We start from the raw sequence: 26144 nt of genomic DNA, 5'->3' as shown, positions 1-26144 counted from the left end.
GAAAGGACCGGGAGGCAACGGGGGGTCGCTGCGCGGCGGAATTGAGGGACTCACGGCGCAGGCGCAGGCGCCGCAAAGCTTGGTGGGAAAGCGAGTCCTGGAAGCGGCCGCGGCCCACGGATGGATTATTGCCCCCCGCGTGGAGAGGGTGAGTTAGAGACAAAGAATCCCGCCCTCGGGGGGGGGAACCTCTCCCGCCTCCTCCCTCCAGGGGCAGGAAACGGGTCCTCCTCTCGCGAGGTTTAATCTCACCCTCCCCTTTCTAGATCTCCTTTGTCTGCTCTTTCGTAGAAAAAATAATGTGCCTCAAATCAAAACAAAAGTAAGCCTTGCACTGCCGTGGGATGCGTGTCCACCCCCATCCGCTTCACGGGGCCTTATTTCCAAGAGTGTGTTGCAGATCTAAGATTTAATTAAAAAAAGTGCATAGCTTATTTTTAGATCTGTAGGAAGCAATGAAGAGATCTTTCGCTTATTCACTTTATAATGCTTGCATTATATTAAAGTCCTGGATTATAACCATAATCTTTAATTCCTATTTAAGATTAAGGAGTGACATTTATGATCATAGCAGTCATTTCGAAAGCAGTCACCTGAAAAGAGGGGTACACATTTCAAAATAAAAATGTAACAATCTTTAATAATAGTGGCCTTTAACCCCCTTCCCTTTGCATCATGGGAAATATAGTTCCCCGGTGGTCAAGACCTGAATAGCCAAGGGGAAGTTTTGCGACCAGTTACCAAGTCTCGTGAGAACGTCTTTACCTCCTCCTCTTTCCGGTTCCGCGCGGCGTCTGACGGGAATGGTAGTGCTCTTACCTTTTTGTCCCAGTGGACAAAGCAAAGTCGAAACTTGGGTATGACAGGAACACCAGAGTCTCCCAGACCCTAAAACTCGCCCGGGAAATCCTTTTCCGGCCTGCGCAGGTCTGTGTACTACAATTCCCGGCATCCTTTTCTGTGGGCAGTCCTGAGTCTGCTCCGCCCCCACAATGCATCGCACCGCCCTGCTTCCCAATCCATCCGGGTGAGTAGACGCGCGCAGTGCATTGTGGGAGAAGCGGTAGGGGGCAGCCTGGCAGCCATGGAGAACAGCAGAGATGCGCCAGGTGAGTCTCGCCCCTCAGGCGGAGCGACCCTTCCCGCCTTTCCCCGCCTCGCTGGGAAGCGTTCCCGCCCCGCTCCTTTAAAATACATACAGCCAACGCGCTTTGTCGGGTTGTGGTTTCCTTGTTAGGCTTTGTAGGCCTTTGGCCTGCGAGGGACCATCATCCCCGGCTGGATGCTTTCCAGGTGTGTTGGGCTACAGGTCTTAAGGGTCTTGTCTTCCTGTGGGTGTTTTGCTGTGCAGTTGTTTTTCGCCGTGCCATTCTTGTACTTACTAATTTGCTGGTCGCCCGAGTATTATTGTAAGGTTGGAACAGCTGCAGAAAAGATCAATGGATTGGAACAGCTTCACTGTGTGAATCAATGACAGTGTTTTGGCTGGGGAGGGGGCAGCAAAGAAAGTAAGGGAGGACATGATGGTTATGTATCAGGTGATGGATGTTATGGATAACCATACAGCTCTTATACTCAAATGATGCATACAGTAATGGTATCTAATTGGGCACACCTGGAATAGAACATTAACCAAATATTTCTTGATCTAATACATTATAAATCTTTGTGTGGTCTTGTTTTATTTAACATTTCTTTATTTACTGCCATTATTGTGCTCCTTCAATGGATTCTAAGCAGCCTATAAAATCATACTGACAAGCATCAGAGACAATATTGGCAGTGCTCAAAGCTAACAAAATGTGTTCGATTAGGACTGTGGAGATGCAGGTTCAAATTCATTCTCAGCTATAGAAATTCACCTGGTGACTTCAGGCCACTTATGTACTGTCAGTTCGACCTACCTCATAGAGATGTTGTAAGAGGGATCATAAACTTTTGCAGTAGGCAGTTAGGCAGCTGTTGCTATTAGTACTGTTTTCCTCAGTTGTCACTGGCTAGGAAGTTGACTTTCACTGGGCTGGGGAGTCGTCTTCTTCTGACATTATTTACGTTTCTGTTCTGATTGTTCAGGGACAAAATCTTAACTACATAAATAATATAAAACGTTTCAGCTTATTGATTGCTGCACACTGCATGTGAACGAAGAACAGATTAGAATATACTAATCTTTAGTTGATGGAAAGGTCTTTGGTTGACTGGTGACAGATTAGCAGGTAACTTGAATATCCAATTTTTCAACAATCATAAGAATAACATGGCATCACTGTCCTGCTCCACCCACATTTCATTATACTGCTGAAATAAAGTGTGCAATAACCAGAAACAGGTTTTTTTCCATGAAGAATAGGGAACTTGTTCATTTTTAGCACAGAAGAAATTTCTAGCAAAGCACTCTGATCAGATCTCAGTTTTTTAGATTTTTAGAAAAGAGGACACAAAATATATTTTATTAGCCTGAAGTCCAGTTACTTCTGGTTTACCTGATGGATTTTCAGACTGACTTTCAAGTTAAGTTCAGTGACAGTTTACAGTAGTAAGTATATAAGATTGGATGCAGAGAGATTAAAATGCTAAAGTTACTGCTGCACAAAATAACATAATCCAATAAAAAGCAGCATATAAAATAAAAATATTAGAACATTATTGGCAGATGCTACATCATAAAGTGGGGAGATGCTACATTCACACTCTAGTAGCTTTTGGGGATAGAATCCAAAGGGCTATTAATGTTTAATTCTTGTGCTGAGTTATTTCATTTTTACAGGGAAAGGGAAACTTGTCATTTTGGATCTCTCTTCCTTTGCAATCTTTTCCTAGCAAACACTTAACTGCCAGCCTTGTCTTGCAAAGTGATTCTGTGCCTCCTCTTCTTGCTGAACAGGGAAAGCCAGCCGATGGTTTGGAGTTGCAATGCCCAAATCAGTGAAGACCAACGTGAACATCCTCCATCAGGAGAAGCTTATTGCCCAGAAGAAGCGGGAGATCGAGGCCAAGATGGAACGGCAAGCCAAGTGGAGCCACTTGTCAACTCAGCAGGCTTCACAGGGGAGCGAGTATGTAGAATTGACTTCTAGCTGCCATTCTGATGTATCTGTAACAGGCAGGGTGGTGGCGATGGGAGCAGCAGAAAAGAATGTTTGGGTTTGTGGTGGAACAGTTGTGTACTGGTAATTGCTTAGCCCTGCTATCCTTATAAAAAGGGCCAGAGAGGAGAAGGTGGCGAGAAGGATTCTCCTCTATAACACTGGAGAGCTTTTGCCATCCAAAACAATAATCCTGGACTATGTGGATGAACACTCAGATGGTATAGAGCAGTGTTTCTCAACCTTGGCAAGTTTAAAATGTGTGGATTTCAACTCCCAGAATTCCCTAGCCAGCATGCTGGGTGGGGAATTCTGAGAATTGAAGTCCACACATCTTAACTTGCCAAGGTTGAGAAACACTGGTAGAGAGACTCTCCTGTTTCCTATTGGCTCTGTTTTCACATCATGCCAAATGGTGGTTTACCAATTTAACCCAATTTCTAGAGTCATAAACCAATCAGCCACATTTTGGTCTAGCATGTTATGGTAACCCAGTAACTAGCAACTAGGTCAGCCCTTTCTTCAGGTGAGAGATGGGAATTTGAGGGAGAGGCTGCAGTTGAGTGGTAGATCATTTGTGCCACATGCAGAATTCCTGATGTTCCCAGGTAGATGTGAAAAAGGTTTCTCTTTGGAAACCTGAAAAGCTACAGCCGATAGGCCTTTGGTTTGCAGTCAGCAAGCCAGTTCTTACAAAGCTAAATGTTTAGAGCAGTGTGTCTTCAAGTACCATGTGTAGAAATAACCAATAGCAACACCATCCTCAGGATTCCCCTGCAAGCACCAGGTTTAGCACTGGTGGAAGCTGACTGAGTGACAAGGTAGCCTTTTGGTCCTAAACTGGGATCTTTCTTGTTCTTTGCACCAGATATTTGAAGATATCCTTCTGTAATTATTTAACTTTGCAGATAGTTGCTTGCTCATTGTGGACCAAAGTCCTCCTATTTTGCTTTCCGTAATGGACTCTAAGAAGTCCACAGGCCAAGCACAATCTGTCCTTTTGTATGATTCTGAGAGTGATAGCCTCTAAACGTGGTTTTATTCTTAGCTGTCATAATTTAACAGCTAGGGATTAACCTGCCTGGGAAGAAGAGTTGGACTGGAGCAGTGTAGTAGCCTAAGTAAACAGGCAAATAAAAGTCAGCTGAGTGGCTTGCTGGATGCTTTGAGGAAGCCCAAGAGCAGGACAGGTTAAAAATGGAGGCTTCAAAGGCAGATCTCAGCTAGCCTTGACCATTGCTGTGTAGCCTTAGGCTGTCCCATAATCTGGGTAAGCCAAAAAAAGTTGGCTAGCACCTTTCTAGCATCATTAAAGAAATAAAACTCCTTAAGTAACAAAAAAAAATTTAGAAGAGTTTTTTTAAAAGAGCAGTTGACAGTGGAACCAATTACTGAGAGAGGATTCCCCTTTATTGGGTGAGTTCAGGCAGAGGCTAAGCAGCCATTTGTCTGGGATGCCTTGATTTGGCTTTCTGCACTGAGCAGCAGTTGGACTCAATGGCCCCTTCCAGTTCCATTATTTTGTATTTCATCCTTCAAAATGCCCATCCATTGAAGGGTTTTAGAATTTTCAGTGTTCCTGGTGAGAGATGTCTATGCTGGACTTAATTGTAACATTCAACTGGTTGGAGTAGAGCAGTATAGAAATGTTAGTAATAAAGAAATATTTCTAAAGCAGAAATGTAGTAAAAGCTACTCATTTGTTAAAGAGCCTGCCTGTTGCAACTCTTGTGTGATATACTGCCCTAGCATCATTTCCTTCTGCAACTGGACCTCTACAGGACTGATTGTGGAATGTTAATATCAGGCATAATGGTGAATAAATGAATCACTCCTGGTAGTTTGCCAGTTTGGTTTAGTGGTGAAGGCACCAGGCTAGAAACCAGGAGACTGTGAGTTCTAGTCCCATCTTAGGCATGAAAGCCAGCTGGGTGATTTTGGGCCAGTCCCTCTCAGCCCAACTCACCTCACAGGGTTGCTGTTGTGGGGAAAATAGGAGGCGGAAGGAGTATTAGGTATGTTCGTCACCTTGAGTTATTTATAAAAATAATAAAGGCGGGATTAAAAAAAACATTCTTATGAGACAGTGCCTGTTAGATCCCTGCATAAGTGACTGAACTACCAGCTGGGAGAGAAGGGATATCAGTGACTAATACTGGAGCTTAGAGCAGATTGGCTTATATAAAGACAAATAAACCTTAATACTGTGGGCATCGCAACCTTTAATATCCTTTCTCTCTTAACCTTCAAGTGACGATAGTGGTGATGGCGAAAGTGGTGTTTCAAACAAATTTGCTAATGATGGCAGCTTCCTCCAGCAGTTCCTGAAGCTACAGAAGGAAAAACTAGGAAGTGGTAAGGGTTTTTTGTTTTGTTTTTTTTGCCACGTTAGCACTTGTTGATCTACAATAGGGGTTTCAGATTTTTTCACACCACAGAACCCGTTAAAAGAATTGCCCTGAACCCCTGATCAAGAGGCAAGCATTAATGATTGGCAACCAAACAAAAAGTAAACTGCTTATTATAAATGCAAAATTAATATTTCCAATATATGTAAAGTAACACTTGAGTTTCACACTTATTTGGGACGTTCCTGTTGGGGACATGGACATGCCTACTCACAAAAGCTGTCTGCAATGTGGAAAATGAAGAGGGAAGGATTCACTGCTATTGCTCTTGTGCTGCTAAGCAAGTTAGAAATAGAGTTTGGGGGCAGGTGGGTTTTCCGCATGAGCATGTGATGAGGGAAAGATAGCCAGTTGTCTCCTGCACAGCACACTTGCAAACACTGAGGGTGTAGCAAGCAAGAGGGGAGAAACTGCATCAAGGCAGAAGCAGGTGGTTGAGTGTGTTTAATTTTTTTCCCCATGAGTCCCTTGCAGAGGGGGGGGGTTGTTTTCCTTTTACTCCCCTGGAACCCATTCAGATCCTCAGCAGAACCTGATTTAAAAAATCCAACCTCCAGAGTACTGTCCAGCTCTTCAGTGCCACTATTTTAAGGGGATGGGTTAATTATCCTCATTTATATTCATGTGTGTGGTATATTTTAACTTCCTTGTTCAAACAATTCTTCTTTCCTCAATAAAACAAAATTAAAAACAGGGCCAGGAGTGGCGACACAAGTCCCTGACCAGCCAGCTCCAGAGACAAGGGAAAATGGAATGCAGGGGAAAGATAGAAATGGGAGGAAGAGCTCCTGAAGACCAGAACAAAATTCGTGGGTGTTGAATAGGCATTTATATCTAGTTCAGTCTAGGCTGATACTCCCTTGCAAGTGCTGTTGTTAGCTATTTAGAATTATAACCCACTTTTGCAAGTTTTCCATCCCACTTCCAGGCAGCATAAACAGTATTTTGTCTTCCAGTTATATCCTCTACTACATCACCTGTCTGAAATGGGTGGAGCTGACATGAATGGGCCCACAATCACCCAGTGAGCTTCCACAGTGGGGATTAACATAAAGCTGCCCACTGGCTTCCCCAAACGAACACTCTCCAGATATATTGGAAACACAGCTTTCAGAATTTCCAACTAACATGGCCATTTGGTTGGGGATTCTGGAAATTGATATCTTTGCACTTCTTGAAGGGCTGGCAGCTCCTTTTCATCAGACCAAGAGATGGGTGAGGCCCAAGTTGCCTACTTGCCTGCCTGCCTCTGCCACAAGCAACTAGTGAAAAGAAGACCTGTCTTCTTTTCTTGCTTATTAATTATGGAGGCATCTTGCAGGTCCCTCATTCCCTTAAGCTCTTGTGAGTTTGCTTATTTAAAATAATTTTAGTTTACATTTCTATCACATGCCTGAGTGTAATTGTTTATATCTATGAGACAGTTCATTTTCCTCACATCCAGTTTTTGTCAGAAGTCTAACAGACCCCAGTCTCTTACTTTAAATATTGAAGTAGAAAGGAAAGTTTAAAACATTCAGACCAGCTGTATGCTATGGTTCAAAAGCAGAATAGAATGTGGCAGATGTTTGTTGACTGTTTACATTTAATCCAGCTTTTTCTTTAACAAAGGAAATTCAAGATAGCATTTTTGGAGTGCTTCCTAATTTTGTCCTGACTGCAACCACTTTCTGAGGTAGATTGAACTGATAAAAAAGGACTTCAGTTATGGCCCCAAATGCATTGAAGCCTTTGATTAAGAAAGGCATAAATAAAATGTTCAACTGCGGAGTAGTATTATAATGCTGCAATTTATGCCAATGTAATAATAATAATACAGGTAGTCCTTGGGTTACATCCATTTGTTCAGCAACTGTTCAAAGTTATGACGGCACTGAGTGAAGGGGACTGAAGACCAGTCCTTGGAGTTCCAGCCATTGCAGCATCCCTGCAGTCACGTGATTGTGATTCCCAACGTTTCCTGCTGGCTTCCCACAAGCAAAGTCAGTGGGAAAGCCAGCAGGAATTTGGAAGTTGCAGTCATGTGAGGTCCCCGCTTAACAACAGCAATCGGGACTGCCGGGACTGTGGTCACTAAGCAACATTGTCATGTGACATTGCACTTTACGACAACATCACTTAGTGACAGCAGTTCCAGTCCCAATTTCCATCATAAGCCGAGGACTACCTGTAATGCTGTCTTTATGCCATCTTTTACTTATTCAGAGCACTTCATGAACACATTGTTATGGAAATGACTATCATCAGAGGTGGTGATAGCCACCAATCTAGTTAGTTTTAGAAGTAGGTTGGACAAAGTTGTGGAGGACAGCGCTGTCAGCGGTTGCTGGTCCTGATGGCTGTTTGCTACTTGCAGAGTCACAGACACCCTAATTTAAAGTCCAGCTCTGGACGGCAACAGAAGGAGAGGATGATCGTCCTCTTGTCCACATTGGTGGATTTTTGGAATGTAGTTTGCTGAGCACTATGCGTCTCCAAATTTTGGGCTTAACAGTTTCTTGGCATGATCCAGCAGGGATCGTCTTGTGCTCTAAGGAATGCCCCAGTCTTTCCATGCTGCAAATGTGTGGGATGGACGGTGAATAAAATTGCTTGGCTAAGGCATCTGAGAGATCTGAGCAGGGATCTGAAGTATCTTATGCTCCTAATGCTGTACTATACCAATCTTTGCACCTCTTCTCTCCCCCAACCCTTCAATTGTTCAGATGCTTCATCCAGTTCCACAGAGACATCTGTTGCCCACCCTCCCCCTGCGAGTACAGTAAAGAAACCCACCTTGTCTGGGAAGCGTCCCAATCTTAGCGTGAGCAGTATGTTGAATCAAGTCAAAAACTACACCCATTCCAAACAGACACCAGTAACGAACCGCCTGAGTGTTTTCCAGTCGCCTGATGAAGAGGAGGAAGAGGATTATGAGCAGTGGCTGGAAATCAAAAGTAAGTTTCCTGGTGGCGTGTCATCCATTTCTCTGTAATGCTATCAGTGTTCAAGGAACTTCTGAAAATGCGAGGCTTCTGCCCTGAGGTACTTTAGCACTTTCTTCTTTAAAAAAAAGTGCTCGTTTTGTTTACAAGCTAAAAATATTTTGCTCAAATGCGGAGTGACGTGTAGCATTAGCATCCTGCCAGGGCAGTTTTGTGGGAAGGATAGCAGAGAGAAAAGGGGAGAAAATAAGTAAGTAGAATGATGTCACTGTGGTTCAATAACCAAGCTGAAAGGCCACTGCAGGCTAAAAGGTCCTATAACCAATTACTGAACATGTTTGCACAACATAGTAAGACACTGGATTAGTGCAGGACAACATGACAGATCACTGCCAGCTGCAGGCTCTTTGTTGACTACCATGTCAGCCAATATCCTATCAGAGGCTGTTTAGCTAAAATTCCTGTTTGTTTTTTATAAGTTTGTTTTGACATTTAAAAAATACCCAAAGTGGTTCGGTTTGAATTGGAGTCACTCTAGACAATCTGTGAGTAAAGGCTGAACCACCCTTTCCCCTGCCCCAAAGTGCTTTTGCGTCCTTTTTTTAAAAAAAACAAACATGCCTTGCCTGTCATTTGGGGGCTGCTCTAGTCTTCTGTCTTTCTGGAGGCCAGAACTGGCCATGTTGAGATTTCAGTAACACTCTGGAATCTATATTATGGATTTAGGTGAATAAATCTACTTCAGACCATATTTTCAAATCAGGGTGAGAGTGTTCCTCCTTAAGTACAATTTAACCTATAGCTCAGGTTCAGATGTCACACTAGGCCTAACCTCAACATGGCACATGAATCAGGCCATCGACAGGAATCATATTGTGGTAAGCTAGAAACTATGGTTTACAGTAAGCTAACCAGCTAGACAGACTTGGCCTGCAGAACACGCTAGGCTGGCTAGCTTGTGGAAACTAGTTTTTTGTTTTTGTTTTAAATTTGGCTTAATATGGTGTGAAGGCAATAACAAACCACTTCCATATCATTGCTGAGAAAATATATGGGTGATATCCACTTGGTTACTAAGTGTCTAGCTCAAGTTATCTTTACTTTTATGATGTATGAACCCAGCCCTTTTTGGTTTATTCAACAAATCATACTTAAACAGATCTAGCTTTCAGTTCTCCCTTTTGTAATGCCTAACAGAACTTCTGACATCATGGTGCAAGGAAATACTATACCTTGTGGCAAAACAGGTTGCTTTCATGGCCCGTGACTGTTTTGCTTTGATGAAGCTTGGCCCTGACCACCCGATTTGCTTTGAAAAAATACTTACTACAATTTAGATATCTAGCAGCCTTCTCCCCTGTCCAAGACAACTACAAAATCTTGTCAGATGATTTCTTTTGAGCGGCCAACTATGAGAGACATTTGGAGAAGGCGTACAGCAGGCAGTGCTCAGATGTTACATTAAGATACAGTTAGGCTCCTTCAACTCATACATTCCATCTCTCCTCTTTCTTCCTTATATACAACCAGGAGGTTTTAACTGATCTCTATTTATCAGGTCACTGATTAATCTGTGTTATTTTTAAACAAACTTTTTCTAATTTTGAAAGGTGATGTATTTATACTAATCTTAGTTTCCGTCAATCATAATTCCTGATTCAGATGACACAGGAAGCCTCAGTACCTAAAAGCAGAAGCTAATTCTTTTGATTTCATTCTTCCACAGCCAGGCAGGCACCTAGTGCTGAAGGCCAGGCTCTAGCTGGAGTTCTGCCAGGAAAAGCAGGCCAGTTTAGGCACTACAGGTAGTTATTGAGTTACGACCATTCGTTCAGCGACTGTTTGAAGTTACAGTGGTGCTGAACAAAGGACTTATGACTGATACTTGAAGTTCCAGCCATTGCAGCACCCCCGTGGTCACATGAACAAAATTTGGGTGCCTGGCAACCAGCTCGCACTTACAACCAGTTGCAGTGTCCCACAATCATGTGATCGCAAAGTCAATGGGAAGCTGGCAAGGAAGGTCACAAATCGTTGGGGTAAATCTTCCCCTTCCCCCAGCCTTTCTTCACTTGCATGCACTATGCCCTCCTTTTCCCCTTCGCTCACACACATCCCACACCCTCTTTTCACGGCCTCACTGCACTCTCATGCACACACCCTGCGCCCTCTTTCCACTGCCTCCTGTGATCACATACACATACCCTGTGTCCTCTTTCTCTGGTCTCCCTGTGCTTGCAGACACACACCCCATTGCCCATTCCCACAGCATCCTGTGATTGCACTCACCCCACACCCTCATTCCACAGCCTTTCTGAGCTTGTGCCACACCAAGCGCCTCCTCCCCCAACTCGTGCACCACCTGCATTGGGCCTCCCCCGTCCCCCTGCAGCACCCCCATGCTCCTTACCTGGGACTCCCTCCACTTTCCACTTAATGACCCATGTATCTTGAAACTGCCTGGATTGCCATCGCTAAACAATGCAATCACGTGACGTTGCACTTTCCAACCACATCGCTTAGCGATGGCAATCCTGGTCCCAATTGCAGTCATAACTCGAGGACTACCTGTACCAAGGGGAGAGACTGGACTTTCTGTCTGACTTCTATTTGCTTAACTAGAATTAAGGAAAGATTACATTTTTAGTTTAATCAGACGGCTATTCTTGGATTTCAGAACAGGACTGTATAATCCCAAGAGCCATTACCTGAAATCAGAAGTGAGAGGGGAATCTGTGGCTGAATTCCCAGAGCCTCAGCCAGCGTGTCCCATTGTTGGGATGCTATGAGTTAATTATTCAGCAATATATGGAGTTGCAGGTTTCTTCAACCTTGCCTTAATGCAGATAGTAAGGCTTCTGTTTCATTGGTAGTTCTTATCTTTGGCACACCTGAAAAATTAAACCCCTTGTATGGTATTCAGAGGCACTCAAGTGTGTTGAATCTCAGCTTTCCTTCCTGCAGCCCTTTTGCAGGGTCAGATCAAAGATCTGGTTTGGCATTGGGTTCTATTGCTGTAGAACCTGCCTCGGGCCCTGGGTGAATCTACTAGCTATTATTCCAAAACTGAGGAAGTACGAACCTCAGCCCTACCACATGTCTTTCCCATGCACCTTCCTTTCTCCCCTCCCGGATTAAAAGCGTCAGGCTTATGTTGCTGTCCACCATGTCTCCATCATTTCATCCTTTTCTCATTCCCCACCCTGCCTTCTCCCTGCCGACTCATGGCTCTTAGAGGTAATGTGCCTGTTGGGTGTGTGAGTAGAGAGCCCCCTGTACTGACAGCCTGCTTAAAGTTTGTCCCCCAGAGGACATCCGGACCCGCCGAGTCGTTGAGAAGCTGGCCAGGGTGGTGGCCGAAGGGGGCCCAGATATGGAGAAGGTCGCGCTGGAAGACTGCAAGGATAACCCAGCATTTGCGTACGTTGTTTCCTCTTTCTCCATGTGCAGGGTTCAGTTGACAGGGATTGGGTCCATGCTCATCACTAAAAGCCCTAAGCTTCTGGTGTCTTATCTCTTAATGGTTCCATCCATGGAACTTTCCTTCTCCTCCCAAGGCATATCCAGGACCCCTTACATCAGCCTTTCCTAATTTGGGGACCTGGAGATACATTGGTCTGCAGCCCCCTGTTCCCATCTTGAAAGTAGCCTTAAATACATCTTTCCCCCTTCTTTCTTGCTTTCAGGTTCCTGCATGATAAGAACAGCCCAGAATTTCTCTACTACAGAAAGAAACTGGCCGAGATGTGGAAGAAGGGCCAAGACCCAGAGGAGACCTCTTCTCAGAAAGGTGAGACTAGGTTGCACAGCTTCATAATCCATTTGCTTTGCTTACAGTGTTGTAATTGGCTAGTCAGCTTAGATTGGGTAGTTAAAATAAATGTGATAGAGTTGAGGAGATTGGATGCATTTTAATTGGTTCCTCAATTCATTAATGGGTATGCCCAGCCTCATTTTCCCTGGCCTGCATTTCTTCCACATAAGGAGCATGCCCTTGCATTACACACATCATGTCTGAAATAAACTGTGCTTCAGAATTGGTTTTTGTCTAACTGGCTGATTTAAATCGGCATGCCAATGCATAAAAACAAGCATTGATGACGTAAATTTCAAGACACAGATAACATTCTCTCCTACAACATTCTTGTTAGGGATAGCAAATCTGCTAATGACTTGATAGCAAGTTGAACTAAAATTCCTGGTCTAGGTTGCAAGACAAAAAATTGCCAGGTAGGTTGCTTGATACAGTCAGCAGCATTGGCCCTTTGGCTCTGCCAGAACCCCTTCCCAAGAAGTATGCCTTGGCTACACAATTGGTCATAATTCCCACAATACCCTGAAATGGCAAAATATTGGAGGTAGCAAATGGAACTGAAATGCTGGCTACCTAACAGTTAGTAGCAAAATCACTGTTGACCTATAGCAGTGTTGTCCAAACTTGGCCACTTTAAGATGAGTGGACTTCAACTCCCAGAATTCCCTAGCCAGCATGGCTGGCTAGGGAATTCTGGGAGTTGAAGTCCACTCATCTTAAAGTGGCCAAGTTTGGACAACACTGACCTATAGTGTTTACAGATTGGGTTTCCAAGCCATTGAACTTGGTTTCTGCCTAGACCTAAATTATTAGCATATATGAGTTTTTAGAAATTCATGGTAGCCTTGTCTCTGCTGCTGTTAGCCATTTTAATTCCCACATTTTTTTGGCTTGAGTTTGACTTTTATTCTGATACATTCTTGGAAAAGAGGGTTTATTGTACTTTTAAAAAAAGGAACATCCTGTCTGAATTCTGAATTAAAAAAAAAAATCTGAATTTTTAAAAACTGGATTTTTTAAAATTCTGAATTTTTTAAAATTTTGAATTCTGAGGGTTTTTTTAAAAAACCCTCAGAATTTAAAAAAACATGAGAAATTTTTAAAAATAGCTCACAACATAATAGAAAGAACACATGTGCAAAAGTAGTTTGAAATGTTGAAGTGATATTTAAATTACACAGGTGATATTTGAAAGTTCAGAAGAATGGCTTTTTTTTCTTTTTGTTAGCTGAAGAAGAATTCTGTTGTGTTCAACCTGCATGTCTTGCTTGGCCTGGTAGATTTAATGCTAGAGTCAATAAAATGGAAATCCAGGCCAGAAGTGAGGAATGAGGTCACACTCCAGATACCTCATACATAACTATTTTTTTTAATTGAAAACATTTCTAGGCTGCTTTTCAAGGAAAATATTTCCAGGGCATCTTGCAAAATAGCAATGTGGATTGGATGTCAAAAAGGGAATGTTTGTGCTTAAAATAAACAGGTTTTTAACCCACTACATTACCAGCCTGGATCACTTAAATATCCTGTGCAAAACTCAGACCATTAAAGTAGTAGTCCCTTGCAAGGTGAAATAAGGGTCTAGATTTAATGGGGAAAAAATGTTCCCAAGCATTGCACCTTCAAAATGTTGAAAGTTGTTGTTTTGTCAAATTCATTCAGGGGAGGGGGTATCGGTAATTTTTGAATGTCCATTAAATAGGAGAGTATGTTGTCACAACGATTTGTGTTATTTCTGTAATCCAAATGGCCTTAATCAGGATAGAAAATGGCCCATTCCATGCAAAATCCTTTGCACTGAGGTTTCAGTAGAGTATCATTCGTAGTCTTTGCAGTTATTTAAGGACTGGCTTGAGAAGCATTTGCTTGGCTTAACAATGTAATGGAAAACATCCAGGTCACAGCCACACTTCCAGGCCAGCCCTCTGCCAGTTCCTTTTTCCAGCAATGTTGCAGCCGAGACCCATTTTTTTCTAGCTTGCATTTATAAACAAAAAGGGGGGAAACAAAGAAAACATTTCAACCATCCTCTTCCCACTTATTCCAACCCTTTGGGATCCTTAAAGCCAGATTAAGCTTGTGACTGTTGGGTGTATGAGTTGGGGGCACCGTACTGACAGCCTGCTTAAAGTTTCACCCCCAGAGGATGAAGAGACCAAGGACTGTGCTGAGAAGCTGGCTCGGTTTGTGGCAGACGGGGGCCCAGTGGTGGAAATGGTTGCCCTGAAAAACCATCGAGAGAATCACTCTTTCAGGTAAAGGGGGCTGGTGAGAATGGAAGCAGAGGCAGAGATGCTGGCCCTTCAGATCCCCGAACGATTTTTAAATGCTAAAATCTCACAAGAGATCTTGATGATCTCTCTCAAGACTTGAGCTTTCTTCACTGGTTTTAGGGTGTTTGGGGCCAGAAAAGGGGCCAGTCCCTGCTCCCCAGATCTGGAGATTTGACCAATCAAATCTTGGTTTGATTCAGATTGAACATCCTAGCACATCCTCCTCTGCTTTTATGTGTATTTAGACGGGTAAATGGTTTAATCTTGGATTTCAAGCCTGAGCCTGATTTTGTATCCCGGTTTGTCATGTTAGTTTAAATTACAAGAGTTCTGATCTCAGGAAACTATGATTTGATTAGTGCTAGATGGAGAATATGTGAATGAGGCTACTGTGAAAACACGTCAAGCCATAAACCTGTTTTCTATAGAAAATGCATACTACATTGCAGTTGTGCTTAACTTTTAAGAAGTTTCAGATTTGTATTTGGAAAGAGTGTAGGGGTAAGTGTGTGTGTGAATTGGTTATTCCTTTTATGTAAATAGAAATACACACATGGGCCCACAAAAGCTGGCAGCCATTTTCAGCAAGGGAGGGAGATACACATCCCCTCCTGCAAATAACTGATAAGCTATTGGATTTATTGTCTCTGTGTAAATGACGAATTGCTGGATTTTGGATTTTCCCACCCTTTGGAACATCTTGCCCCCAGAGGTGAGACAGGCCCCCTCACTCCCGGCCTTTTGGAGGGATTTGAAGACCTGGCTCTGCCATCTGGCCTGGGGAGGGAGGTTGTCAGAAATGGGGTTGGCTAGTGCCCTAGAGGCCTGGTGTTGCTTCCATTGGCCTCTTGGATTTTTTTCTCTTCCTTCCATTTCTGTAAATGTGTTTTTCTTTTTATAAATTTTAATTATGTATTTATGGGCAGGGATAAGTCTACTAAATAAATAAATAAATAGTCTCTGTTTTTATGTACGCTTGCAGATTTTTATATGAGCCCAATAGTTCTGGATACAAGTATTACCGGCAGAAGCTGGAGGAGTTCCGGAAAGCAAGCAGTAATACAGAGGGCATGCCTCCAATACCAGAAGCCAACCTGAAGCGCAAGGCCCCTTCTGAGGGGGGCCCTTCCTCTTCCTCCTCCTCCTCCTCCTCCTCCTCCTCCTCCTCCTCTTCCTCCTCCTCCTCCTTCTCTTCAACAGCAGCACCCACGGTTTCTCTGCCAAAGCAGGCAGCCACATCCACTTCGTCCACTGCAAAGAAAAAGCGGAAAAGCCGGTGGGGCCCAGAGGAGGAGAAGGTGGACTTACCTCCTCCAGAGCTCGCTCAGCAGACACAGGAACTATCGCCAACACCGTTGTCTGGTTAGCTCTTGTCGTGTTTTAAGGCCGATGCAGGCATGGGATTTGTGATGGGCTATTGTTCAATAGTGAGTTTTCTCATCCACCCAACCAGTTTTATTTCGAGCAGAGGGTAGTGCTAGAGAAGCAGCTGCATCTCATCGACACCTGTAATGGGATCTTCGCATCTGCACCAATGACTGTTTTTTTAAGCCCCACCATGGCCTTGCCTTTGGCTCTTAAGAGCCTTAGCCCCAGGGCTATTGAGATTAATTCTCTTTATGGAGAGATGCTGTCAGAAACTAATTCTTGCATCCCCTTGTGCTTCTGCAGCCTACTGGGTGGGTGACCTACTGGGGAGTTGGAGGGGGAGCATTTGTAAAGAGATCCAAAATGTACATTTTCCCCCCAGGTGGGTGCAGTCCTTTGCTAATTTGAGAGTTATTATGGGCTCTCGGTGAAAACTGGCTATTCTGCATTCCAGAAAGGCAGCACTTTGCTGCCTGCATAAATTTTGTACAGCTGTGCACAGAATCATAGTTAAGCAAGGGAGAAAAGGTGAAGCAGGATACTGAAGCCTTTCTCTGCCCATGTTGCTATTTCTTGTCTTCTGAGATTCTGGCAGAGCTTGGCCACATGTTTTGTCATGACGTGTTTTTAAAGCCTGGAGTTGTCATGAACTTTTTATTTATTAAACCTGGCTATTGCAAGAAAGAAAACTAGTGATTGACACTCCCCCCAGCTTCTTAAAGAGCTTCCACTGAATTGTAATTTTGAATGTGACACAAGAGAATAATACTTTTTCTCTTCTGTCACATTCAAAATTCAGTGGCTGCTCTTCAATAAATATCAAAGGAAGGTGATTTTAATGTGTCTATTATCAAATGTGAGAGTCAGTTTGTAGTGGTTAAAGGTAGTGAACTCCCCAGAGTTGTTGGTAGTCAGGCGGTATACAAATTTAATATAATAATAATAACAACAACAACACTGGGCTAGAAAGCAGGAGACCAGGACTTCTAGTCCTGCCTTAGGCACAAAGTCAGCTGGATGACTTTGGGCCAGTCACTTCCTTTCAGCGCTAGGAAGAAGGTGGCGAGGGCAAGCCACTTCTGAAAAATGTGGCCAACAAAACTTCAGGGATTTGCCCTGGCAGTCACGAGGAGTCAAGACTGACTCCCACACAAATGATCAAGTGTGTATTAAATTAATCTTAGTTTTAGTCCTGCTTCTGCTCACTTTTTGGAATGCAGCCCCTGGCAAGGCACTCAGAGAGTAAACGTGGTCCTTGGCTGGAAAAAAATTGCACATTGTTATACATGCAAACATTTGTAGCCTTGAAAAGCACAACCATATATTTGTCTTCTCAGAAATATGTCCTTCCTGAATTCATTGGGCAGGCATCTACTGGGGCCTGTGCCATCAGTGGGATTTACTTTTGAGTTGACGTGTGTTTTGTTCTCCCAAAAAGCTATGCAAATTGCTCCTTTAGGAAAACCAGAGAACTTACTTGATTCTCATGAGCACACATTGTCATGGTAGCCAGGCACCACGTTCAAGAACAACCAAAGAAGGAGTAGAACCATTTTTCTAGAACTTTGGGGCTAAAATGCTGCTTGATGAGCCTGGATTAGAGATGTGAGCCTACCCTAGAGGATGGGGGGTGGTTTTAAGCACCAACGGGGGCGAGAGGTGCAGTGGAGGAGCAAGTTAACTCTTCTAATCCTTGTCTTGCCTCCAGTCCAGGACCTCAAGGGACTTGGCTATGAGAAGGGGAAGCCAGTTGGATTGGTGGGTGTGACGGAGCTGTCAGATGCGCAGAAGAAGCAGCTGAAGGAGCAGCAAGAGGTGAATTGAGGCCATGTTGTTCTGGTGCCACTGCATTCTTTAGCTTTTGTGTCTCTGCTGCTGCCATCCTGTTTTCCTTATGTGTAGTGAGTATAGAGGATGGCCTTGAAAGACAGAAGGAGGATCCATTACCAAGGCAATAATCAGATAAACTAGCTTGAACCCAGACCAAGAAAGTGGTTTATTGAAGTGCCTCAGACAGCTTCCTCCCCCCCACCCCCATTCCATGAAGGTAAAAGAGGGAGGAAGGGAAACACATTCAGAATTGCAAGATTGATGTCAGCCCTGTAAGGTAGACCAGACTAAGAAACATTTAAAGCTACGTTAGACCTAAAGCTACTTTATTAGAACAGCTATAGTAACAGAATCCTGCAAGCCAAAAGGACACCAAAGTTCTCTGTCACGGCCATGTTAGCCAAATACTGCTCTGTTGTATCCTGGGGTCTTGTAGACTGGGTTTACACATGTTTTGGCTTAGCATATTATGCAGACCTAGTGCTTTTGGTGTGTACCACCACATTTGTGGCTTACTGTATTGTACAAATGCAAATAATTGTAATTTATTCAGCAAACTGGCATATTATATGAACAAAACTGTAGCCTGTATTTCAGAAGATTTAGGCAGCTGCTATCTGGCTTCTTCCTGGTTCTGCAAAGCAGACAATTGTGGAATAGGGACTAATTGGGACATCTTCCTTCTGGGTAAGAAGGGTTTGAATGTTGCAAAAATAAAGGCATGTTCTTCTTAATGCTTTCTTCAAACATGGTTTGCCACAAGTAGTCACAGTATCTCATATAAGCCACAGGTAGTCTGTTGCATGTTGAGGAGGAGATAAGGAACAGGAAGTCCTTTCTGAAGTATCAGAATCCCCATTCCTACAGAGAGGTTGCCAGTTCAGGCCTTGTACCTTCCACATCATCTTGGAGGGAGGCAGATAATTTTGCTGCCCTCTGGAGTTCAAACCCTCGGTATAAGTTGCTTCTGTTCTCAGTTTGCTTCCTGATAGGAATGACAGGGAAGCGGGGGAATGGATGTTCTCCCAGGCAAAACATGCCCTTCAAGCCTTTCAGGTGTTCTGTTGAAATAGTGCTTCCCTGTCTTCATTTGAACAGCAAGTTTCCATCTTAGCCTGTTCCTAGGGAAGCTAGTGGGAGCCGTAGAGGACTACGGTGATTTCATTGTCAAATACAGCCTGATGGGATTTGCCACCATGTTTTTTAAGCAAGAATATTAACTCCTCGCCGACAGATGCAGCAAATGTATGACATGATCATGAAGCACAAGCAGGCCATGCAGGAGATGCAGATCATGTGGGAGAAGACGATCAAAGAGCACCAGTCCGGCTACGACAGCGATGAGGAAATTGACAGCGAGCTGGGCACGTGGGAGCACCAGCTGAGGCGCATGGAGATGGACAAGACGCGTGGTTAGTGCTTAGAGGGGAGACAGGGAAGACTTTAGCGTCCACCACAATCCAAGCAATATATAGGTTCAATAAATAAATAAAATTGAAATATACAGTGAAAAAATAATCCCAGTAAAGGCAGTGGAAATCCACATACCTGCTGTTGACAAGAACTTGACATGGCTATGCACTGTAATTCCCAGAATCTATATCTTTTAAACATTTTAATGGGTTTTAAAAACGATGATGTGAATTCCTGCATTAAAAGACATTAAAACAGGCCCTTAAAGCAGGTTGGAGGAGGACCAGTTCTTCCTGCTCCATGTCGTTTGTATCAGCTGTTCCCTACTTGTCACCTTCCAGTAATACTGGGACTGCACCTCAGAGGATTCCATAGCTGATATGGTGTTCTTGGATTTGGAGTCTCAACGCATCTGGAAGATTACCATGTATACTCACAAATAAGCCCAGAATTTTAGGTGCCAAAATGTGCCTCCCAAATTGGGTTCAGCTTATGTGCAGATGGGCTTATCTGCGAGTATATATGGTTACTAATACCCATATATCCTATATATACACACAGATAAGCCCATCCATACATAAGCTGGCCCTCAAACTTTTAACAAAAATACCGTGAAAAACAGATAATCTGTGGACTATCCATGGATAAGCCAATTGTGAAAATTAAAACTGTAACAATATGTGGGAATGTCCTTGGGAGACAGAGCAATGAGATGCAGTCAAGGAAATGGTCAAGTCTTGAGGCTTGCAAGGTTGATGTCAGCCTTGCAGATAGGAAACACAACCAGATGAGCTAATTCTACTTTATTGTAAGGTTACATTAACAGAATCTTGCAAGTTTAAAAGTACTTTCTCCCACCTGTCTCCTTTACAGCCCAAGAAACTAGGGAGGGTCTTTTCTGAGCTTCTTGCCCCATCCACGTTCCTGCTGCAGGCTAAGCTGCCTTTTATCTGACCATTCCCTTGGCTGTGTCTCTTTGCCCTGTCTCCCAAGGTCTTCCCCCCATACCATTACAAAAACATGAACATTTTGAGGGTTGGCTTATCCATGGGTAGTGCATTTTTCATGGTATTTTGGTTAAAAATTCAAAGGTTGGCTTATCTGTGGATGGGCTTATCCCACAAGTATATATGGTACAAAATAAAGAACATGATGCTGCCTGACTAGAAGGCAGCTGCTCTGGGCTCTCAGGCAGGGTCCCTGTCCATCCAAGGATTACAGCTGAACAAGGATCCATGTCACCAAGCTTCCCTAAAGCAAGTTCTTCTGAACTGGGGGGTTTGTGGCCCTCTTGATGTTAGCCTCCAGTTGCCAACAGCCTCTGACTAGCATGCCAAGGATGATAGAAGTTATAATTTAATGATACCTGGAAGAGTTACAGGATTCCTGCACTAGACAGGATATTGGACTAGATGATTTCCATGATCTCTTCCAACCCTTACATTCTATGGATTTTCCCACCTCTTAAATCTGTTACTCCTGACATGGCCATAACTGGGTGTCTCATTCTGGTGACTTCTAGAATCCAGTTCTCCTTTCATATTTCTGCCAGAGTATTTCTCCAATAAAGAACCTTGGATGTGGTTCTTCTCTGTAAGGGCAGGTCTGCAGGCTAAATCTGTAGATCAGTGTTTCTCAACCTTGGCAGCTTGACGATATGTGGACTTCAACTCCTGGAATTCCCCGGCCAGCATGCTGGCTGGGGAATCCTGGGAGTTGAAGTCCACACATCATCAAATTGCCAGGGTTGAGAAACACTGCTGTAGAGCATCAACTTCCTGCCCATCCTTAATTATAAGCCAGGTGTCTGGGGTTATGGATGTTATAAACTCAGATTCTCTGGCCCCAGCAAATACATGGACTTTGTGTGTATTGACTCTGTATGTTCTTCAAACCATATCTTTCTGAGAAGTAGTTCTGTTCTGCCTGTTATTTTTCAGAATGGGCAGAGCAGCTGACTCAGATGGGCCGGGGAAAACACTTCATTGGAGACTTTCTGCCACCTGATGAGCTTGAGAAGTTCATGGAAACCTTCAAAGCTCTGAAGGTAAAATGCTTTGTGCTCCTCTCTTTAATGCTGCTTATACATATGCACACTGATTGAATGTTTCTCAAGGGAATTGGAGAAGGAGGAGGATCAGTTTGTCCTGTTTGCAAAAAGAGGTTGGGCCTCACCTTCTGGCTGATATTTGCATGAATAAACAATACATTGGATATCTGATAGGCAAAACATTTCAAACTGATAGTTTTTTTTTTTTTTTTTTGCTCAAAATGGATTGACATTCAGCTGAAAAGAGTACCAATTGAAGCTCAAAATACTTGCAGAGCGTTTGAGTTCCAAAGAGGCCCCTTCAGACTCAAGAATGTTTCAAATTCAGCATGTTTTCCACCTTATGTATGTTCACACCAGAAAGCATTGTTGCAAAACTGGGAAAGGGACCAAGAAGGATAACCAAAAGTAAGCAGAGGTTTACTGGGCACCACCTCTCTAGGGAAATCCTAAACCCTTTGGAGCTTTGCAATCTGGAAATAGCTATATAAAAATATTCCTTAGAGAATATGCTTTTGTATTTCTCCTATTATAGTAATGGAACTGAACGATTGTCCAAAAAAACCTGAGATCTAGAAGACACACAAAAGGAAACATTACTCACAGTGTTGTGGATCTCGCTGCCCCGAGACTGGTGGCATTGGCCCAGATGGCCTTTGAAAGGGGACTGAACAAATTCATGAAAGACACCTCTCTGTCTGTCAGCCACAGTGACAGCCTGGAGGCTTCCTTGTTTTGAAGCAGACTCTCATACATGATTTCTTTTCAAAACGTTTTTTCCTCCACAGGAAGGCCGTGAGCCTGATTACTCTGAATACAAGGAGTTTAAACTGACAGTGGAAAACATAGGTTACCAGATGCTGATGAAAATGGGCTGGAAGGAAGGTGATGGTCTGGGAACTGATGGTCAGGGTATCAAAGCTCCAGTTAACAAGTAAGTGTCTGGTCTCCCTTTTGTTATTTCTTTATTTGAAACAATTTCACTCTTTTTTTTCCTCTGCTCAGAAGCACACAAAGCAGCTAACAAGCTAGAAAACGAAGATTTTAAAAAAGGTGTTTAGACCATCAGTCTAGAAAAGAACAGTTAGAAAATCAACAGAATAAAGCCTAGTTTTTATGCAACTTCACAAGCATGTGCTTTTTGATATGGCATATGGGCTTGGCAACTGGATTGAAGCTCCAAGCCTCCTCCCCGTCCCCCCATCCCAGATCAGAGATGTGGGCTGAAAACTTCTGGGTCAAAATTTTCCACTTTGGGCAAGTTTGGTGGTTTCAGAGTGGAATGATGCTTGCTTTTCAGATATTTGGTTCCAGAAAGTTGAGAATCAGGGATGTTTCAGTGGTTGGTAGAGAGGAGAAGCTGCAGGGGGAAGAGCGAGACAAGCATCTCTTTTTCTTCCCTGCACCGCCCATGTGGCCAGACTGAGTGACATTGCCATGGGGAGGAATTTCTCCTTCTTTCTGTGAACAGACAGGAAGGAGCCAGAGGTGGTGTCACATGTGCGCTGTGCACTGTCTTGAGTCTGGCTGTCATTGGTCATCCCAGATGATCTGCTTGGAAGGGATGACCTGCTAGTCCTTTCTCATACCTGAGTCACTATTAGTGTCCTTTAAAAAAGCAGAGGAGACTGGGTCATGATTGCTGGGAGGACCTGGAAGTCACAGGTTTTGGCTTGGTAGCAAGGTATCCCAATGCAGAAAAAACCCTTTTTTAAAATTTATTTATTTTGTTGGATTTCTGTCCCACATTTCATAAAGTCGCTCAAGGTGGTGTACATAGTGCCCCTTTCTATTTTTCCCCACCACAACCCTGGGGGATAGTTGGGCTGAGAAACAGTGACTGGCCCACACTCACCCAGTGAGTTTCCATGCCGAGGGCAGAACTAGAACCTCGCCCTGGTGCCAGTCCAGCACCTTCACCACTCCACTATGCCACACCAGCTCTCATGCCTGGTTTGGAAGGTATGGTACCCCTACTTCAGCTCTAAGGGCAAGTCACCAAGTAATCACCATGGAGACAGGGCCAAAGACTGTGGTGCACTACTGGCCTCCCTGTTTTAGAAGATCTGGTCTCAGGCAGCTTCCTCATATCCATGTACAAAAAGTAAACACAGCTCTTTCCAAACCAGGGGGGTGACGGCCGTGGATGGAGCAGGATTTGGAATTGACCGTCCTGCTGATTTGACTAAGGATGATGATGAGTACGAGGCCTTTCGTAAGAGGATGATGTTGGCCTACAGATTCCGGCCCAACCCGCTGGTGAGCAGAAATGAGGCTTATGCAATTGATTTATATACCAAGTGGGTGTGGGATAAATTTGATCAGGCCTTTGTGAAAAGGGCAGGCATCAACTTTTAATTTCTTGATACCCTCTGAAAATGCCAGAACTACCTTTTTCACTGGGATTTCCTGATCTGAGTTGCCTTGTGTACCAAAAAGGTTATTGAAGGAACTATTTGAATAGGTCGCCTGCTTCACTGTAACTGATTGACCATATTCTACTTTTGTTTCAAAACACTTTGGAGCAGTTCCAAAAAGTGAGCAGTTTATCATAAGAAACATTTTACAATACATAAAATAAGGTGAAACAGTTAAAATGCTGTATCCTCTTACTCTGCACAAGGAATCCATGTAAGAGTGTTTAGGAAGGGGATCTAGCTAGTGGGATCTACACAGATCTGTTGCAGAGTAAATGGCTTCCCCTTATGGTGCCAGCCAGCTAGCCCAAGTTTTCTTTTTCTTTTTCCAGAGACTCCATTCTACTCTCACATAATCTGTTGCTAGGATAATGTTGTTTAAATATCATTTCAAAAGTCCTTGTAACATAAATCTTCTGAACAATGTGCAGCAACTTTCTCTCTTTATAGCTCAATCTTTATTTAATCTTGCATATTTAAGACCACATTAAGTCCATGTTAACTATGGGAACAGTAAAAATAGCAGCAGTTGAAGAAAGTATTATAGAACGTACAACAGTTATAAATTTAACACCGAAAATAGTAGGTTGTGCACCAACTGCTGCTCTTCATCCTTGGACTGAACCTTGACTCCTGCACGTTAATATGTTTCTTGTCCTACCACCTCTTCCCAGTGAGAATTCAAGCGCATGAGGCACATTGCACCATCCAACTTGGCACTTAAAAGGTGTCCCTTCTTTCCCGGGATGTCTGCCTTCAAGATGAGATTCCATACCATGTGCACTCAGTCTAGCATAGAGGAGTAGGACAGATGGACTGGGGTGCTCCTTGATCCTTTGGGATACCTTTCCCATCAGGAAAATGGTGATGGGAGAGACGCCAGCAGAATTTAAAACTGCAGGGACTCTCTCCTGGATTGCTTTTAAGTTAGATCGGCCATCAACTGGTGATTTGCAGCATCGTTGACTTTGCAGACAGCTGCACTTGTGAAGATACCATGCAGTTTTGCAGCTGACAAGGGCTGTTCGCCTGGGGGAAGTAAGTGGGCCATTCTACATCCTCTGGATGTAGAATGAACATCAGCCTGTTCTGGTTCTGCTTCTCACTTGAGTTCACAGAATGGCTGGATTCGCCCATTGCACTAGGGTATAGGTTATTTAATCATGATTCCTGAACACACCAGAACTGAAGCAATATACTAAGCCTTCAGGATTAAAATCTCATATGGCTGCATTCATCCATCCTGTTAAACCATGGACAAAACCCCACGTGATGTCAAACATTGTGATGATCACTTCAAGGGAAGGTGTTGGGTTGGAGCCTCAGATTCTGCTGGCCTTCTGTTACCATGATTAGCTGATTTTGTCCTTTTCTTTCTTCCTCACAGAACAATCCTCGGCGTCCCTATTATTGATTCAGCAGTGTGTTTCTTCTCACCTCCCACCTTCTCCCTATTCCTCCAGTGATGGATTGTTTACTGTGATAAGTTTATTTAAAAAAATGCCCCTTTCTTTCGTTTAGAAGGACTCCGTTTCAGGTTTAGTCTTCCATCTGTCCACCCACCCACAGATGTTGGACTTTTTTTTGATGTGGTTGCAGAGCTCACTCCCTCTTTTATTATGGTTTTTTAATGTGGTCCTATCAAAGAAAGAGAAGGACCAAGATGGAACCGGTATCTCTCTTTGGAGAGATTGTCAGAAATCCCTCCCAAGTCATAACCCAACCATTTGTGCGAAGGGGGAATTGGCGTTAAAATATTTGTTAAATAATGAGTAATCCTCATTTTACTCCGTTCCATGTTTTTTGAAGCCCTGTTTCTCTCCTTGTGAGCATAGAAACCCTGGGTCGCTGTTCCCTGTTGATGGTGGGCCTGCAGGGAAGGGTTGCATGGGATGTAGCGGGCGAGCAGAAGCACAGGCGGAAATAAGGAAGGTAGATCTCCCCAAGCAATAGTAGAGGTGCTTCCCAGCTGCAATTCAACAGAGCAAGACTTGGGTTGCAGTGATGTGGGGAAGGGAATGGCTTTTAAATGGGGGGGGGGAGACAAACAATCCCAGAGTATTACAATCTCTCTGAGGGTTTAACTTTTAACCTGGTTCTGAGAGAATCTTGTGAAAACATGCAAAGCCAGTGTGTGTCTGCCAGCCTTCTGTTTTAAAGGACAATCAGCTCTCCTTTTTCTCACTCTTTAGTTATTTCAAAGAGCGAGAAGACTTGAATTGCTTCTCAGACCAAGTCAGAGGCCAAAACCAAACACCTCTTTAGCTGGATTCTCATTAGTAGATTCTAACAATCTTTCAGGTTTGACCCAAAGGAGAAAGGTTAGAGGAGGGGAAAACCAGAAATCTCTTTCTTATGCAAGAAATACATGCCCTGGCATCAAGGCATTGTTTTGGTTTGTATCCTTTCTTTTCCATGTCCTTCCAACACCAAAACAACTGTTGTTCCTTCAGATAGGCTCTGAGACGATGCTTATTTTCGGTTTTGTTAATCTTAATGATGTAGAGTTGATACATTGGGCTTTTGCCAAACATGTTAATAAAGCTAGAGAAATAATGCGA

General features: G+C 43.5%; 1 protein-coding gene across 3 annotated transcripts; it reads left to right on the top strand.

Annotated features, from left to right (window-relative positions):
- The first annotated feature begins 18 nt into the window (after positions 1–18).
- Positions 19–26144, top strand: SUGP1 (SURP and G-patch domain containing 1). 3 transcript variants are annotated; one of them, XM_007431475.4, is made up of 14 exons: positions 19–148; positions 2885–3056; positions 5338–5441; positions 8200–8430; positions 11715–11838; positions 12105–12208; positions 14364–14487; positions 15488–15867; positions 17582–17688; positions 18938–19115; positions 21057–21163; positions 21955–22100; positions 23296–23425; positions 24971–26144. In XM_007431475.4, exons 1-14 carry the CDS (start codon positions 121–123, stop codon positions 24995–24997), a joined length of 1962 nt encoding a protein of 653 aa, XP_007431537.2. In that variant the 5' UTR covers positions 19–120; the 3' UTR covers positions 24998–26144. The 3 variants fall into 3 exon arrangements, with proteins under 3 accessions (XP_007431537.2, XP_025024485.2, XP_007431539.2); XM_025168717.2 differs by lacking the exon at positions 19–148 and adding an exon at positions 970–1109; XM_007431477.4 differs by lacking the exons at positions 19–148; positions 2885–3056; positions 5338–5441; positions 8200–8430 and having other exon boundaries at positions 8467–11838; positions 14303–14487.

The sequence above is a fragment of the Python bivittatus genome, unplaced genomic scaffold (assembly GCF_059951505.1).
Source record: "Python bivittatus isolate LINGU-HERP-01145 unplaced genomic scaffold, Pbiv_v1 ctg000580_np1212, whole genome shotgun sequence".
NCBI classification, from domain to species: domain Eukaryota; kingdom Metazoa; phylum Chordata; class Lepidosauria; order Squamata; family Pythonidae; genus Python; species Python bivittatus.
Note: the sequence above shows the minus strand (reverse complement) of the source record. Positions and strands in the feature narration are given on the sequence as shown.